Source organism: Gigantopelta aegis, chromosome 1 (assembly GCF_016097555.1).
Source record: "Gigantopelta aegis isolate Gae_Host chromosome 1, Gae_host_genome, whole genome shotgun sequence".
In the NCBI taxonomy this organism is placed as follows: domain Eukaryota; kingdom Metazoa; phylum Mollusca; class Gastropoda; order Neomphalida; family Peltospiridae; genus Gigantopelta; species Gigantopelta aegis.
Window position 1 is genome coordinate 34,194,048 of NC_054699.1, and position 20,240 is coordinate 34,214,287.

General features: G+C 38.1%; 1 protein-coding gene across 2 annotated transcripts in view; it reads right to left on the reverse strand.

The window, feature by feature from the left end:
- The window catches only part of LOC121374084 (unconventional myosin-XVI-like), a 181,963-nt gene that overhangs the window by 39,571 nt on the left and 122,152 nt on the right, over positions 1–20,240 (reverse strand). For both annotated transcript variants that reach the window (XM_041501004.1, XM_041501012.1), the window contains 2 exons: positions 13,117–14,260; positions 11,167–11,322 (listed from right to left, as the gene is read on the reverse strand). In XM_041501004.1, the coding sequence (XP_041356938.1) occupies positions 11,167–11,322; positions 13,117–14,260 (1,300 nt within the window). The remainder of the gene's footprint in view (positions 1–11,166; positions 11,323–13,116; positions 14,261–20,240) is intronic.

The window sequence follows — 20,240 nt, forward strand, 5'->3', positions numbered from 1 at the left end:
ATCTCATGAAACATCATTCATCTGAAAATCTACCAATCAAATCTGTTGACTTGATTGGAAAAGTCATCATAGTTTAGTTATAGTTGATAGTTAACTTAAAAAAAGGAAGGGAAGGGGAAAGGAATATTTGTTTAACGTACCATCAACACGTTTGTAAGCATGGCTATTAGTGTCTAACATATGGTATTTTCAACAGTCACATGTTCAAGAAAGAGAGAGAGAGAAATGAAACATGCTCCTGCCAAATAGGCTAGGCCCACTCATGTTAGAGTAATGCAGCAGAGATAGAAATTTTTCACTAGTCCACCGGACAAATACATCTAGAAATCTACCTGTCCACCAATATTTTCACTAGTCCACCGGACAAATACATCTAGAAATCTACCTGTCCACCAATATTTTCACTAGTCCACCGGACAAATACATCTAGAAATCTACCTGTCCACCAATATTTTCACTTGTCCACCGGACAAATACATCTAGAAATCTACCTGTCCACCAATATTTTCACTAGTCACCGGACAAATACATCTAGAAATCTACCTGTCCACCAATATTTTCACTAGTCCACCGGACAAATACATCTAGAAATCTACCTGTCCACCAATATTTTCACTAGTCCACCAGACAAATACATCTAGAAATCTACCTGTCCACCAATATTTTCACTAGTCCACCAGACAAATACATCTAGAAATCTACCTGTCCACCAATATTTTCACTAGTCCACCGGACAAATACATCTAGAAATCTACCTGTCCACCAATATTTTCACTAGTCCACCGGACAAATACATCTAGAAATCTACCTGTCCACCAATATTTTCACTTGTGCAAATAAATGATTGTTTTATTTAAGTACCAGGATGATGTTTTTGATTGATCAAAATAAAACTGCACTGAAAATTTCTACTTGTCCACTGGACAACCACCAAAGCATATTTTGCTTGTCCGAATAGACTTTCACTTGTCAGGACAAACGGACAAGTGCTTATTTCGAACATTGTGCAGTATCACTTATATATGCATGCACTTCTCCACCAACAGGACAACATACACCAACCAAGACCTTTGATGTACCATTGTTCGGGTATTGTTTGGGATGGGGGTAAAAAAAAATTAAATATCCATGGAAATAATAAAACGGTCTAGAGTAATAGAGAAAAAAACCCAGACATTAAATCAAAATTTTGTGTTGAAACTCCCTGGCACATTGTTTTAATCAGCAACTATTAGGAATTTAACATAATAATATGATAATGTTAACACTTGCTCTAATGAGTGGGCAAGAAAAACAATGGAATAGTTGCTTTAAAACACGCCCAGTTCTTTATTTAATCTCCGACTAGGCTATTACATCACTTTATTGGTTAACTCTTTTCCTCCCATTCTCTGTAGTTGAGACGCGCACCACTAATGTAAAAACCCATTCTCGACTAGTCAAGACACGACCAACCTTTCTAAACACAGCTGTCAAAATTTACAGGAGTTATCTTTCTTGATTCTTTGAATGGTAGAACATAGTAGAGTAACAATCAAACAAGTCCAGTGTATTTTGTTGACCGGTATTTGTATTTAAGTTGTTATTGCAATATCGAAAATAAAATAAAAAACTATCAAAATTTGTGTAAACATTATTGATGACGTAACGCCCACATGGGTTCGATTTCATGCTACATGTATTTATAAAATATTTCTTTCAAATCATGTTGGACATTATTATTTAATGAAAGTTGAAGATTGTAAAGGATATATTCACCAAAACCAATCGATGATACACACTTTGAAGTAGTAGATGACGGATGAGATTACTTGTCATCGATTGAAAGTGAAAATAAACTTCATAATTGTCATAAACAATGACGCCAAGGGTCGTCATCGTAGGATTTAAAAATTTAAAAAAATATATATATTAAATAAGTTCTTCTTTAAATTTTATTTGGGTAATTAGACTAACTAAGATGTCCCCTAAAATATTACACACATCAAGAGTGACACATTAGTTGTTTTCTTATAATTTTAGGTTTAAAAAATGTAGGTTAAAAATTACATATTTCACATTGGAAACTTCAGGGATGTGAGAGCGGCTGAAACAAAAAAGCTTACTGTGGCATGGGTCCAGGGGCCGCTCAAGGGCCCCTGAAGGAAAATTGTTGTTTGCAACACCTGGAACTGCCAAAAATTACATTCAATGCTAACAAATCTAAACTGGTTATAACTTATAAGGGACACATCATAAACTTGAAACTATGAAAACATGCAAATGAACCTTGTGTGGTCAACAGTATTGAACATCATATTTTTGTTATTTTAGATGAAATGGAAAAGCGCATTTACGCGTTTCCGCCTAGCTCTCACATCCCTGAAACTTGGTACAGTGATGACGTTTTCTGGTTGTAAATCTGGATCTATAAGAGTAAATGCAAGCAGAAAAAAAAACATTTATTTGATTACTCCACACACTGTACAAGCATCAAAATTGTGGGGTTGGGAGGAAGGGGCATTAATTGGTCACTCTAATACTGAAAATAATAACCCAAACACACAATGAAAGATAATTAAATTTCCATTACGTTCATTACAACATTGATGTCATCCCATTGGTCCAGACGTAGCAAAGGGAGTTTGTTCATTTCTTGATGAATGTAAAATTACGTCGTCAGGTAATGTCATATCTGATGATGTCATTTTATACTGATATGTCTTACTGAGCATTATGGTTTTAACCAAATAAATTATTCAAAATAAAATATGAACTTTTAATGGGTATCTGGGTAAATAAAAAAAATTATCCGCAAAATTATGTGAGACCAGTTCGCCAATTCACTTTTTTTTGTTGTTCATACCCAATTGGAACATAAAAGAAATAACAGACAATGCTTAATTGAATTAATGTACTACTGGCTCCTATGGATGTTGGCAACGTCGGATGCCTGTATGCTCTATAACATCTGAATTACAATGTCAAAATATTAATATATTGCCAAACAAATGATAAACAGAACAATCACATGTTCTATGCAGCTGGAAAATCAACCAGCCCCCACCCTATATCCACCCCTTCCCTCAATATACCAGACAAGATATGTGATACCACCACCCAACCTCGTGAACAAAACAGCCAATCACAGAACACAAGACAAAAGCAACCAACCCACCTTCTTCGTCACAACAACACCGTTGGATAAACCTTAGCATAACCTTACAGAAAGATGAAACCCTTGTATAAAAAAAACACATTTAACATCTTCAGACACCTACCTTTAAACACACAAAACCAGCAGAGATTTAAGAACTTTTCACAACAGAGAAAGAATATTCCTCAATATTGTAGAAGTGATATAAACCGTGTCCGAGCGTGGTAGAGTTTGTTATACAACAAGACAGTCAGCAGTAATGGATCACAGATGGAGAAGTTGAGCCAGGAAGCTGGAGCGGTACCTGTGTGTAGGTAGTGCTCCAAGAAGAGCGTAATTAATTATTCATAGACACACCGACAGGAGAAAGGGAATCCTAGCTATGCTCCACAAATAGACGAGGGGTATTTCGGCAACTCACAGACTTGCCTTAAGTCACAAAACTGTAGAAGTTTTAAGAAACAGAAAAGGAATGGTTACCAACATCTTCTAAAGTGCCTTATTTAATCCTATAAGTACCAGAAAGGTTTTTCAATGATGATGTCATGTGCAAACATCATCAAACAGCAAACATCATCAAACAGCTAATATCATAGAACCTATGAAGAGTTTTATCGCAAAACGCAATAAACGCCACTATACACACCCAATCCTAAAAACGTTTTATTCCAAACCACCATCAATGCCACTCCAGTTTCTCTGTAATCTGTGATATATCCTCAGACAATCATATCGCGTTTTGCTGAAAACTGAATTTGAACTTGTGTTTCTCTACATGTGAACAGTGTCTGAGTGGTGTTCACACATTGGTTTTTAATATGGCGTTTATCACGTTTTACAATGAAACTCTTCATATGTTACCTATCTCCCATAAATTAGTTTATTGAGTTGATAAAGGTCCTGGGGGCCGACCCCCTCCACTGCACTTGAAACTTTGTATTGCCTTAGCAGTACTCTGAGAATGCCTGTTTAGTTAATCTTACTCCTTGGGGTGGGACGTAGCCCAGTAGTAAAGTGCCCGCTTAATGCGCAGTCAGTGTGGGATTGATCCCCATTGGTGGGCCCATTGGGCTATTTCTCATTCCAGCCAGTGCACCATGACTGGTATATCAAAGGCAGTGGTATGTGCTATCCTGTCTATGGGATGGTGCATATAAAAGATCCCTTGCTGCTAATTGAAAAGAGTAGTCCATGAAGTAGCGACAGCGGGTTTTCTCCTTCAATATCTGTGTGGTCCTTAACCATATGTCTGATGTCATATAACCGTAAATAAAACATGTTGAGTGTGTTGTTAAACAAAACATTTCCTTCCTTCTCTATGACTGTCAAAATTACTAAATGGTTAACATCCAATGGGAAATGATTAATACATCAATGTGCTGATTAAACAGTGAGCTGCTGTGTTTTCAAACCAAATATTCCCTTCATTTCTTCTCTCATCATAATCCAGACTACAGTATGTGTCACAATTACTACAACAATGTTATATAAACATCAAACAACCATGGATGAACAAACATACACTCCAAACAGCCACTTTGTAAACACTGGGTTATGAAACAAACATACACTCCAAATAGCCACTTTGTAAACACTGGGTTTGGGGGGCATGAAACAAACATACACTCCAAACAGCCACTTTGTAAACACTGGGTTTGGGGAGAATGAAACAAACATACACTCCAAACAGCCACTTTGTAAACACTGGGTTTGGGGGGCATGAAACAAACATACACTCCAAACAGCCGCTTTGTAAATACTGGGTTTGGGGGGAATGAAACAAACATACACTCCAAACAGCCGCTTTGTAAACACTGGGTTTGGGGAGAATGAAACAAACATACACTCCAAACAGCCGCTTTGTAAACACTGGGTTTGGGGGGCATGAAACAAACATACACTCCAAACAGCCACTTTGTAAACACTGGGTTTGGGGGGCATGAAACAAACATACACTCCAAACAGCCACTTTGTAAACACTGGGTTTGGGGGGAATGAAACAAACATACACTCCAAACAGCCACTTTGTAAACACTGGGTTTGGGGGGAATGAAACAAACATACACTCCAAACAGCCACTTTGTAAACACTGGGTTTGGGGGGCATGAAACAAACATACACTCCAAACAGCCACTTTGTAAACACTGGGTTTGGGGGGAATGAAACAAACATACACTCCAAACAGCCACTTTGTAAACACTGGGTTTGGGGGGAATGAAACAAACATACACTCCAAACAGCCACTTTGTAAACACTGGGTTTGGGGGGAATGAAACAAACATACACTCCAAACAGCCACTTTGTAAACACTGGGTTTGGGGGGCATGAAACAAACATACACTCCAAACAGCCACTTTGTAAACACTGGGTTTGGGGTGCATGAAACAAACATTCCTTTCTTTTCTTCTTTCAAACTACTGTAAACCAAGTCACAAATACCATGTTATAGACACCAAAACCAGTCACTGAGTAAACAATGTGCTGGGGTGTAACATTCATTTCTAATAACTCTGTCTGTATGTATCTGTGTCTGTCTGTCTGCCACAAACACAGATGGCCATCCATAAAGTACTTAATGCCCACCCACCTCATGTACGAGTTTACATCAATCTTCCACGCTGAAAAGATTGCATTCATTTTACGTCAATAATTTCTTTTCTATATGCACTGTCCTTCTCCCTCCTGTACATTATTCATATCTAGTGCCCCCCCCCCCCCCCATCCCCACTCTGCATGTACATATTTTATGGATGGCCCCATATTATGACAGTAAAAGTGCCGACAAGCCAGTCTAGGTATCACTTTCCTCTCCTACACTAACAGAAAGAGGTTGTGGCAAGTGTGCCAACCATGCAGCATTAAGTGTTGCCATAGACTTACATGGAGAAATCCTCACTCACACCTCCATCTGATTGGCCCACTTAAGGCAGGGGGCGGGGCTTAGCAAAATCATACTTTCTAGAAGCAGTATCTCACCAGTCAAGTATTTGTACACTGACTGATTCAGTTCTTGGTAATTTTATTATTAGAAATATTTGTAAAATTATTGGAACATGTGGGATACAGCACCACAGTAAAAGCACCACAGTAAATATTACACACACACACACAAGCACGCACGCACACAAGCACGCACGCACACACACATGCATGCACACACACAAGCACGCACGCACACACACATGCATGCACACACAAACAGGTATAGAGAAAACCCTCTAAACTGGACACCCATGGACCAAGTTAAAAAACATATGGTTTTAGGAGGTATCATTTTAGAGAGGTTCATTACTGAAATTTAAAAAGTTACTGTTAAAGACATTTGGTTTTGTGGAATTCTGCTTTACAGAGGGTCTGGTTTACAGTGGTTTCACTGTGACAGTCATGTAACAACATGGTTGTTGATATGCAGGGTTTGATTAGGCACAGGTATGTGAACGCAACTCAACTCTCACCGACTTAGTTATTGTTTTCTCTTCACTTTGTGGTAAACATTTCATCTATAGTCCGTCCATTTTTCCTAAAAAAACTTTTTTTGTAAATAATTTCAGTTTGGTTTGACATAACAAGAAAAGTAAAAGTGTTTTGGAAATAATTTTAAAAACCACCCTATTTATGTTTGCAATTTAGAAAACAATCGGCTCAGAAATAAATAACTTGTAGTAAATTACACAGTATGAAAAAAGGCGTTCCCTGTGGGATGGACTATAAGTCTTAAGTATTGGAACTGCAGGAGATGGGGCATGGGGAAATGGGAAAAATATGTGCCTCCTTGTCTTTCTATGTTTAAGGTTCAAGCATGCTATCCTGGGCAGACCTTAGCTATCTGGGCTGTCTGTCAATGACAGGGGCTAGTCGTCAGTTGTCAGTGAGAGAGAGAGGTTGGTGTAGTGGCCTTATAACTCCCTATAGAGATGTTAAAATGTGGAAGCCAGTATTGGGATGTGAACCCAGTACCTACCAGCCTTGAAGATGATGGCTTAAGCACTACACCACTGAGGCAGATTCTGTGTGTCATACTTAAAAGTTAAATTTTGTTTTGTTTAACGACACCACTACAGCACGTTGATTCTTTAACCATCAGCTATTGCATATCAAACATTTGGTTATTTTGACATAAACCCACTACATTTTTCTATTAGAAGCAAGGGATCTTTTATATGTACCATCCCACAGACAGGATATCACATACCACGGCCTCTGATATACCAGTCGTGATGTACTGACTGGAATGATAAATAACCCACTGGGCCCACTGACGGGGATTGATCCCAGACTAACCACACGTCAGACGAGTGCCTTACCACTGAGCCCCATCATACATAAAGGTTAACTTTATAATAAATTTAAAACGAGATTAGTTGTAGTCATAGATCATGACTTTACGTATGTTTTCATTTCTAATAAAGGCTATTTCAATTTTATAAAAATTACTGGAAATTCTAAAATTGCTTTTTGGCTAAAATTAAAAATAGCCCTAGAATAGTGATGTAATTTGTGAGAATTTTCCCTGAGTGACATACAAAAACGATTACAAATGTCATCATGTAATGAATTATATTTAACAATGTCATCCTGGCTCTTATAAAGTTTGGAATATTTAGCCTAGGTATTTTTAAATACAACTTATGATGCTAGAGTCAAAACAAGAGTAGGCAAAACACTTTTACTTGTTACTGGGAATGCAAAGTATACAGTAAAACAGATTTAAACTGTAGCTTTTAAACCGTTAATGGCAGGAGACCATATTCATAAAACTTTAGAGTCTACACTCATTTTTTTAATGACTTCACACACATGTAATTTGTATGTGTTGCCATGACAATGTCAGACATTTGAGTCTAGGCACTAAAAGCTTGTGGATGACAGTCTAAACTAGAAATTTGTTAAAGTTTGTCCCACTATTAATCTTACTTCAATTACTACTGCAATATATAAACAGAACATAACTTCAATTTAATGAACGTGTGTGTTATCATGATCAGTAGCTAGGCCCTTTTTCCCATATAGGGCAGCACATACCACAGCCTTTGATATACCATGATTAAGGTTAACACAAATTCTGATGGTTTTGGAACTCATTCTAAATTCTGTGATAAAATCATATCATATACAGTTAACAATAAAAAATTATGCAAATCGTCCCAATGCACTGAATGCAAATTATCCTAATATTGTTTGACACTGTAAAAAATAAACTGTGCAGCAAAGAAAAATAGACAGCTAATAAATTTTAGGTCCAAGTTATAATGAACAGTTCAAAAACTCTATAGTGAATGAGTCTCCAGCACTCACGTCAATTAACACAGGCACATAAATAGAGAATACAACATGAGTAGCCATTAGATACCATTTATCTTATAAAGAGTTGTTTAAAAACGTATCCAACGAGCGAAAGTGAATTGGATACATTTTTAAACAACGAGTTGTAAGATACATGGTATCTAACGGACACGAATGTAGTATTCTGTTTCTTATATATTTCCAGAAAACGGTTTAAAACAAATTTAAATGCCTTTTCCAACTAAAACCTATGTATGGCAGTGTTCGAGATTAACGGTATCCCAATATCCCGGGGATACCAGAATTTAATTTTGGATACCAGACTTCAATAAGCCAGTATCCCACCAGGATACTAATGTAATGTAACATTGTTGTTGGGTTTTCTAATCCTGCGTTTTCATTTTTCGCTGAGCCAGTGAACGTCGGTCATTTACTGAAGTTAGGTAACAGTATTTTCGAGCTTGTATCCAGTCTAATGCTATGCCGTAACAATATCTCCCCCAGCGCATACCCAGTCTGATGCTACACTGGAGCAATAGCGAGGTAGCTATAGGCTGGGAACCGCTAAGTCGCTATTGTTTTTGTTGGATGTTTCCTCCCTTCAAATTTTATTTAAGATATTGATTCCAAATATGTATGAAATTGATACAGGTAGGTTTATCATTAGTAATGTCAGAAACACTTATAGATTACTACTAAATATTAATTTATGTCATTATTACGCAACAATAGATGCAGTAAATCTTTCTGCAGATTCTGTTTGATTGCTAGTTTCACAAATTCCACGATTTCGATTGCGGCATAGCAATACACTGGGAACGAGAACAGTTTCGTCCAAGTTTGTACGATGTTATTTATGAATTTCATTTAAGAGGGATACTAAATTCTCAGGTGGGATACCAGATTTTGAAATGTTAGTATCCAACTGGGATACTGCCCCAAAATTTTAATCTCGAACACTGTACGGTCCTAGCGCTTATAATTAACTTCTGTGTCACAAACAAGTCAATTTCAGGCTAACTTATATGTCAGTATGGCTTTAAAATGTTATCTCACATGTGTGTTAACACTATACATGTGTTATCAAAAATAACATATAAATGAAGGAAGGAAGAAATGTTTAACGACACCCCAGCACAAAAATACACATCGGCTATTAGGTGTCACAAATGGTAAGTATATGAAAATATTATTTATATATATTTATGTAAAACCACAGTGTAAGGAGCTGTGGGTGAAAAGTATACTACAAAACATAAAATCAATGTAACTTCGTAAGTAAATTTTAATGTTCTCACCAATGGGTGTGTAAGAAATAGACATTATTATACAAACTTTTGTATTGCGAAAGCGAAGGTAATACACAAATCCTGACAGGAGTTTTGTAAAATCAGTACGATTCACACGCGAGTGTAATAATTTCTTTATTATCTATATTATTGTTATTTTTTTTAGTAATAACAAAGACTGTCTCAAATTGTTTCAACCACACCTAGGTGATGAGGAATGATGTCATGTTTCACATGCACAACCTGAGCTAGGACTGGTATGACGTTGCTTCCCAAAATTACATCATTACACTTGTTATTACATGTGTGCTTCGTATGTTTTTATTAACTCGGTTGGGTTGAACCAGTGCCAGATCTAAGGGTGGACCTAGGGGGCCCACTAAATTTTGCAACAGTTATATTTTCTTTTAATTTTTTACATTTTTTTACATTGGAGTATCCAAGGAATCCCTTTGGGAACACTTGTGGACTTCAGCCACATGTCATTGGGGCCACTGTGAACCATATAGGTGATAAGGCCATTTTCAAAGTGGTACATGACTTTATTGCAGGTAGTAAATGTTTTCAAACTTAATACTGGTTCTCACTTCACTTCTCTGACCATCTATTTTCTTTCTCCCTTCAACCTGTTTTATGTTTCTCTCGCTATTTCTCCATTTCTATTTTCTGTCGCTTCTTAAGTCGTAGTAAATTTCATATCATAACTGCTTCCTTTCATATTTAATTATCTATTATTGTTAATATTTATTTATCTATTATTGTTAATATTTAATTATCTATTATTGTTAATATTTAATTATCTATTATTGTTAATATTATTACTATCAGTTATGTGCATATTATTATTATTCATCTTGCTACATATAAATATACTTGTTTTTAAATTTGCGTGAAAAGGTCCTTAATCTAGGCTTTGGCATGTTGACCGACCCCACTGTTATAAAAAGACGGAATAAATATTGTTTAAAACAACTACAAGCTTTAAACTTTCACCTAGCTAAATATGACTATCAACAATATTCATAATGCAAGACAGAGCCAGGGGACAAATACACTAAACATTTTAGGTGAGTATATATGAGGGTGTGTGTCTATATTAATATATATATATATAATAAGTGATCCAAAACTCATTTTTGGTAACTGAAATTGGACATTAGTTAGATATTATTGCAAGGGGTCATTTATATACATCATCCCACAGACATGATAGCACATACCACGGCCTCTGATATACCAGGCATGGTGCCCTGACTGGAATGAGAAATAGCCCAATGGGCCGCCGACAGAGATCAATACCATGCAGACATAAAGTACATTAAGCCAGCCTTTATCACTGGGCTACGTCCAGCCCACACTGAGCCTCAAGTCTGATGGTTTAACCATGACACCACCGAGGCCAGCCTGTGATTTAATCTAGTGAGCTATTGTGAGTGGAAAAGGGGGGATAACTCTCACCTTTCTTTTTCTTCTGTATTATGAAGTTTGGTTTTGTCGACTCTTGGGTCAAGGCAGTTACTACCGCCACTGGTTTCACTGGGTCGGCTTCTGGTTGGGGAGGTGGTGGTGGGGGAGGAGGCATGTCCTCAGGAATATCATTTGTTGGCATGGAAACTGCAAAAGAGAAAATACACATTGCATGCACTTACATATATGTATATTATCCATTCGTTCTGAAATAAAAGTTTCTCTAGTGACTGCTCTAAATATTGTAGCACATGTATACCAGTCATGAGGTACTGGGTGGAGTCGAAAAATAATAATTGTCCAAACCTATGACCCTTGCACCTAAAATGACCGAGCTAGATCGTGCCTCATAAAGTTAGTTTGTTTTGTGTAACAACAAATCTAGAGCATATTGACTTATTAATCATCAGCTATTGGATGTCAAACATTTGGTAATTTTAACATACACATATAGTCAGAGTTTAAAAAGTTTGTTTTGTTTAACAACACTACTGGACCACATCAATTACTTAATCATCGGCTATTGGATGTCAAACATTTGGTAATTTTGACTCATAATCATCAAAGGAAACCTGCTACATTTTTTTTAATACAGCAAGGGATATTTTATATGCACTTTCCCAAAGACGGCCTTTGTTCAGTTGTGGTGCACTGGTTGGAACAAGAAAAAACTATAGTCTTAGAGAGGAAACCGGATACATATTTCCATTAGTAGCAAGGTATATTTTATATGTACCATCCCACAGACAGGACAGCACATACCATAACTTTTGTTTTACCAGGTGTGGTGTACTGACTGGAACAAAAAATAGCCCAATGGGGCCACTGACAGGGATCGATCCTATACCAACCATGCATAATGCAAACACTTTACCACTGATCTACGCCCAACCCCACACTATAACAATTGTTGATATAGCTCATTTTAAGGGATCAAGGGGTCTACTATATTCACATTAAACAAACAGGACAACACATACCATGGCCATTGATATACCAGTAATGGGGTGGAAGGAAGGTAGGAAATGTTTTATTTAACGACACACTCAACACATTTTATTTACGGTTATACGGCATCAGACATATGGTTAAGGACTACACATGTATTGAGAGAGGAAACCCACTGTCGCCACTTCATGGACTACTCTTTTCGATTAACAGCAAGGGAACTTTTATATGCACCATCCCACAGACAGGATAGTACATCCCACAGCTTTTGTTACACTAGCTGTAGAGCACTGGCTGGAATGAGAAATAGCCCAATGTGTCCACTGACGGGGATCGATCCTAGACTGACCGCATATCAAGCAAACATTTTACCACTGGGATACGTCCCGCCCCAGTCATGGTTCACTGACTGGATTTGTTCCTATGACCCAAGAACCTCAGACTGAGTGCTTTACCAACTGAGCTAGGTCGTGCCTCATAAATAGAGGATTCATCACGAGTGTTTTTTAATATGGAAAATATCAACCTTGTCTATGTTAGAGGCAGAGCCTCGACAAATACCGATTAACTAGATGAGGTTGATATTTTACATATTAACAAACATGAGTAGTGAATTCTGTTTATCCTATAACACTTCTAAAATAACGTTTTCATTAGATACTTAGTAAATTACAGTGCTAAAGTCACCTTCATCAGTAATATGACGTCATTATGATTAGCACAAATTACTTTGACATAACGCACTTTAACTAAATCTTATGAACACATTACACTCAGGTATACAGGTCTTGTTGGCTTGTAAACAAACGACCCATTCACAGTAACACGTTATTATCGAGAGACCTTGAAAATTTGCATATACCTTTAAATTTGCATACCATTATTAACCGAGTTAATAAACTAAATTATCACATGGGTTTATGACATGGATATCATGGTTAGGTTTTTGGATAAACATATTGTATCACATGCACTATGAATATTTCCACATACCTGCCATATTCTGAGTCTTCTTCAGTCTAATGTTCGACAGTTCGGCCAAGAGAGCCGACTGTGTTTGATCTAATGAAGACACATTTTGATTTTCCGCCATCCTGGAAGACATCATCGATGTCGTTGGTACCTCCCTTTCCCGCGGTGGGCGCTGACTCGGTATCGTCGAGATGGGAGGCGGTGGTGGGGGGACCTTCTCAACAGAGGTGAACAAGTTTTGATTTGATGATGGTGGCGACATATAGGTCTTGTCTTGACCTTTCGACTGGAGGGGTGGTGGTGGGGGTGGGGGAGATGGTGACCGCTTTTCCTGCCATGCTGCCAGGTACCGGTCCGATGGAGACACTGGAGGGGGTGGGGCTGGAAACGACGGGGGCGGGGGAACGAGACTCACAGAGTCGTGTTCACTGCTGTAAGGGGCCACCCTCGCTTCGGTCGCATTCAGTTGCAGATTCGGATTCCTCGTTTGCTGAATCCTTTGAGCATGCTCAGTAAGAATATCCTGTCGACGGTGAGTAACAGGGCTCCTGGTCTGCGGTATCCTTTGAGCGTACTCACCACTGACGACGTCCTGTCTGTATTGAGCAGCAGGATTCTGTCTCTGGTTCACAGGACTCGATGACATTGCATTATTTCTCAACTGCTGCACCTGTTTGTCGAAGTGATGTGGGGGTGGTTGGTTGGGGGGTTGAGGACACAGAGGGGGGCCTTGCATGTGATGTGCCGACGGTCCTGCCACACAGTGTACGTTGCGGTATTCGCCTGCCGAAAGGGGAGGCAACTCATGTGGTCCCGACTCGTTCTGAATCCACCTAGTGTAGGCGTAGTTTGATTCCGAACTTCCCGAACTAGCACCCGAACTTGACCTTGTTCTGTAGCCATTGGTCTCACTCCCGTTCACTGGACTCGGGTATCCTGGTTGTCGTGGCGATTGAATGTGGTGCTTGGGTGACTGGGGTAAATTTACTCCGTACGAAAATGGCCGATTGTCCTGGAGCTGAGGCGACTGTGGTTGGTGATTTTGATTTCGTTTCGCTAGCGGCGAAGAAGGCCTCGGTTGCCATGGCGACTTATTTTGTGAGCTGTATGAATGGTCGAAGACGTCTGGTTCATTGTATATTCCACTGTCAGACAAGGGAGAAGTCTGAAAAATAACAAAAAAAAATGAAATTCAGAAAAACATTCAACATTTAAGGCCTAAAGTTAAAGTTTGTTTTGTTTAATGACACCACTAGAGCACGGCTACTGGATGTTAAACATTTGGTACTTCTGACATGCAAGTCTTCAGAGGAAACCTAGCTAAATTCCCCATCCCAACCAGTGTCCCATGGCTACATATGTACATAAAAGATTGTTGTGTATGCTGTCTCGGCTGTGGTAGAGTGTATATAAAAGATCCCTTCCTAGTTTATCAGTAGGAGTAGCTAATATGGTGGCTGATGGCTTCCTCTCTTTTCATCCCGACACCCTCTCTGTCCCTCCCTCCCACTCCCTCCTGCTCTCTCCCTCGCTCGCTCTCTCTGTCAAAATAACCATCTGTTAGACACCAAATAGCTGTAGTTTAAAATGTGCTTAGGTGTCATTAATCAAATATCCACATGGGAGAGGCTTGAGGAAAACTGTTATTGCATATACCCACTACCTACAAAATAAGGTTTTATTTAAACCATGTATGTATAGAATTTTTTTTATATCAAACCCACAAGGCACCTCCCCATGTCATCTATCTGGGGCATAATTTTGTCCAGGTTGTCCAGTATTCAACCTGTTGGTCATCACAAATGCGATAAAAATATAAAAGTGGCGACAAAATAATCAATGTGGCAAATGTTTGTAGCGATTATTTTTTTTATAAAAAAGAGTAAATATGAGCTCAGTTTTAGGTATCCAGTAAGAAAGAATAATTTCAACCATTATCTAACCTTCTGATCTGTCTGGCCACGTTATCGAGTCTCCGATTGGACAAATAATGCATGAATTCGGTTTATTATTCTTTGTTTATTGCTACATGTAGATTTCTGTTTGTTGTTATATAAACATAATCCAGCACCAGACACCTGAGCACATTGCATATTGTCAAAGTGCTTGATATCAGATTCTGACAAATTCCATTGAATTTTGATAGTGTTCCCATTTCTTGTCCACTCTCATGACAAAACAAAAGAATCACCAATCAGGCTTGACGAATATGGCATCTGACTGTTGATTTCCATGGAACACAATGCAATATAACCCTTTGTATAATTTTGAATAAAAATAGTATTGGTAGTAAATCTTATTACTGGGTAGTCAGTGGGTTCAAAACCCCTCCCTGCTCAAGAAAAGTTTCTTTTTTCAAAATATATTTTCCGAGGGAGCCCGACTCGACCCACTGATAAACGTTAGTCACCAGTTTAGACATACCTTCCTCCCTTATCAGTAGAAGTACCTAATATAAGTCTAGACATACCCACACCCTGCTACACTTCCTTCACACATGCCTGCTTACGATAAATTAATACAGTATTATTGTTTTAAGATCAATGTGTCATGTATTTGATGTAATAAAACATAAAAATATTGAATGACATGTTTTGTTTTAGGCCTAAAAATAAAACTTGTATTTTTCCGGGAACCCGATCTTACCTAGAAAAAAGAGCCGACCCTTATTATTTTTTGGATGCATTAATTTCTTCTTTTTTTTCTCATTTTCACCCATATAGTTATATAGTTTGAAAGAGTATATACATAGCATTTTATGTGGACCCATGGATGGTGAATGTTATTGAAAAAAAAAAGCCGACAGGTTCCTGGATACACACATTTTGAAAAAGCTTTATTAATTGATATATTAAAAAGTAATAGTTTTGAGATAAATGTGCTTGAAATGTTTATATATCTGCCATGTATTTGATGTAATACATATTACATATAAAAGTAAAAAAGACATGTTCTTATTAATTGTTATGTAAAATAAATGTGCCAATATTTTTCTGAAAGTGGCTACAAAATTCTGAATCTAAGACACACACGCGCGCACACACACACACACGTTAGATTCAGACCCCTTGGGGGCGAATATGATCTTAGAAAACCTTTTTTTCTATATTTTATCTTGAATACCCATGTGTACATATGAATAGCTTAATATTGCACTGTAAAAAAAATGTTTTAGCCTTAGCAAGGGGATCTCTGAATCTCCCCCCCCCCCCACCTCCCCCTGCACCAGCATATACCCATGTCTATTGTTACAGTTTAAGTCTGTATATTATAATGTAGTCATACATAACTTGTTTAAACAGACACATGTATTACAGCTTTATTAAACTGAATTTATTTATACCAGAGCACACTGATTAACTAATTATCAGCTATCCGATGTCAAACAGTTGATGATTCTGACACAGAGTCTTACAGAGGAAACCCACTGCATGTACATTTATCCATTAGTAGCAAGTGATCTTCCATACGCATTTTCTCATAGACAGAGCAGCACATACCACTGTTGATACCCCAGCTGTGGAATAATGGTTTGAATGGGAAAAGAACCAACCAGAGAATGGGTCCACCAAGGGGTTTCGATCCCACAACCCATGAACTTCACGTAGGTCCTCAAATGGTCTGACTGTTCACGGTCAGTGTTGTAAAACCCAGCAGTGTAGCACAGAAGATTCTCATACATTGTGTTTCTATTCTGAGGAGATTCGACATGTATCAAATGGTCTGACTGTTCGTGTTCTGTGCTCAGCCCAGTTTTACCAGATCAATAGTGCGATTCCAGTACAGTCAAACCTGCTTAATTCTCCACCTCTGTATAACAACCGCATGTTTTATTCTCCCAAATCATCTAATAGTAACTTTAACTATTTTGAACACCCATCTGTTTATAGAGATCACCATTTTATTTCCCAAAATCATCTAATATAGTAAATTTGCCTGCATTAATCAGCCACCTGTTTTAAGAGGACACCTTGCTATTCTCTCAAATCATTTAATTGAATTAAGCTGTGTTTTCATATACATTGAAACCCTCTAAACCAGACACCTTTAGGACCATGTAAAATGTCTGGTTTTAAGAGGTATCCAGTTTATTTCTTCTGTACTGCTGGTATATCAAAGGCCGTGGTATGTACAATCCTGTCTGTGGGATGGTGCATATAAAAGATCCCTTGTTGCTAATCAAAAAAAGTAGCCCATGAAGTGGTGACAGCGGGTTTCCTATCTCAATACCTGTGTGGTCCTTAACCATATGTCTGATGCCATATAATCGTAAATAAAATGTGTTCAGTGCATCGTGAAATAAAACATTTTCTTTCTTCTTCTATACTGATATTTAAAAAGAAGGGGCGTGTAAAAACGTCTGGTTTTGAAGGAATTCCAGTCTACAGAGGGTCCAGTTTACAGAGGGTCCAGTTTACAGAGGGTCGTTTACAGAGGGTCTGGTTTACATAGGGTCCAGTTTACAGAGGTTTCACTACACATGTGTATGTTTTCTGTGTACATATTACATGAAGCCACAGATCTGTGTTCATGTTGATCATTTCCATACCCGGGCATGTATACCCATCCATGAAAACATAACGACAGAAATTAATGTCAAAAGGACACTGTCAGTTTAGACTTCTAGCCCATGCTGATGAAGGAAGGAAGGAAATGTTTTATTTAATGACATACTCAACACGTTTTATTTAAAGTTATATGACATAGGACATATGGTTAAGGAACACACAGATATTGAGAGAGGAAACCTGCTGTCACCACTTCATGGGCTACTCTTTTCGATTAGCAGCAAGGGATCTTTTATATGCACCATCCCAGACAGGACAGTATGTACCACGACCTTTGTTACACCAGTTGTGAAGCACTGGCTGGAACGACTGTGCTGATAATGATGCTTTCTTCTATATGACATTATTTCTTGTTGGATTCTGTGATTCTGTTATCCATGTATCCATGAACAATTGCTTGGAAAGCAATTCTAAATCCACATATATGGATCATGCACGGTTCACATATAGCATGGAGCCACAGACATGGCAGACACATTATTTTGTTAGCTCATGGATTTACATATTCATGGAAAATGGAGAGGAAAAACATACACATGGAAACGTAGCTTTAACTTGTATTGAACAGCTTATCATGAAGCATTTAATTCAGTATAATTAAACTATATAAAGCAGTTTCATTTACCGGTCTATTCTCAAAAATAATCTAGCACAGTGTCAGTTAATCTATAATATATACCACTCTGTTATCTGTTATGACAAAACATTAATACATGGTCAAGGCCATATCTCTGCACACTGCAGAGTCGAAAAGGCATTTGACAAAAAATAGTGGTTATTTCTATGTTACAGTATCTCTAAATAGTGCCTCTTCTATAGGACAGCCACTCCCGAGGAGATTCATTACTGAAGATTTCATCCCTCTGCCAAAAAGAAGTGATCTCTGGAGATTTCATCCCTCTGTCAAAAAGAGGTGATCTCTGGAGATTTCATCCCTCTGCCAACAAGAGGTGATCTCTGGAGATATCATTCCTCTGCCAAAAAGAGGACTGCCAGACTATTTCATTTCAAATTATTTTCGTGCTTATATCCATGTAAGCTTCAAGCCCACTGTCCTGGGCACACACCTCAGCTGTCTGGGCTGTCTGTCCAGGACAGTGGGTTAGTTGTTAATTGTTTGTGATTAGTGAGAGAGAAGAGGGTGTAGTGGCCTTACTTCTACCCACCGAGTCGTTAAAACTTTCTCTGGGTGGGAACCGGTACCGGGCTGCCAACTCTGTACCTACCAGCCTAATGTCCGATAGCTTAACCACGACACCACTAAGGCCAGATTATATATAACGATTCCATATAGATGTATATACCACTTTGTTATCTGACCATTTAACCAAGTTTCACTGTGTTAGCAGATTTGTCTGTGTGCTCCAGATAGAGGTAAAACTAATCACGGTCTTTTCACTTGGTCAGGGACACGGAATAATGGCGGGATTAATGTGTTAACTCATCAGCGAACACATTCAGAGCTACTTTCATGTCACAATTGCCAATATCTTAACAGCACAAGTCCATTTTCCATGGTGTAGTGGTAAATGTAGGTGCCACATTCATATCCCAATGCTGACACCAACATAACAGGGCTTCTAGATTATGGTAGCCCCACTTCCATGGCTAGTAAATAACTACTATTGCCATGCCCGACGGCTAGTGAATATTTTTTGTAAAATGTTGCAGTTAAGTCTATTTTGTAAATATGAATATTCTGACCCCAACCCCTACACCCAAGGTTAGTGTTTTTAAGCTATATCTCTCTCTTTAGCAAAGGAAGGAAGGAAATGTTTTATTTAACGACGCACTCAACACATTTTATTTACAGTTATATGGCACCGGCTCTCTCTTTAGGTGACATATCCAATTTTTACTATTATTTAGTAAAACTAAATTTTTAACTGATCCCATTAATTAACACTGATCCCAGGTTTTTGAAACTGTATTCTAAATTAACTTAACTTAAGTAGGGCTAGTGAATTTTTAATCATGGCTAGTAAATTTTTGAAATCACTGATCCCATGGCTAGTAAATTTTTGAAATCACTGATCCCATGGCTAGTGGTTTTTGAAATCACTGATCCCATGGCTAGTGGTTTTTGAAATCACTGATCCCATGGCTAGTGGTTTTTGAAATCACTGATCCCATGGCTAGTGGTTTTTGAAATCACTGATCCCATGGCTAGTGGTTTTTGAAATCACTGATCCCATGGCTAGTGGTTTTTGAAATCACTGATCCCATGGCTAGTGGTTTTTGAAATCACTGATCCCATGGCTAGTGGTTTTTATAAACATTCTAGAAGCCTTGAACATAAAATGACTTCTGTACAGCTCAGTGCAAGATTTACATCTCTCATATTACTTTAAATAATAACGAGAAAATTAAGGATCTCTGAAAACTGCGGAAAGGAAAGGAAAAGAATGTTTGTTTTACATCTCACAGTCTTCGTATTGAGTAAAATCGAAGCGAGATGTAAGATCATGCTCCTGAAATGGTGCTGGGTGAGCATTCATATGAAGTGTCAAATAAAATGGAGTACAATTTTACTGCAAGGCAATCAATTAGCCACGCTCCTAACACTGTCCATGCAAG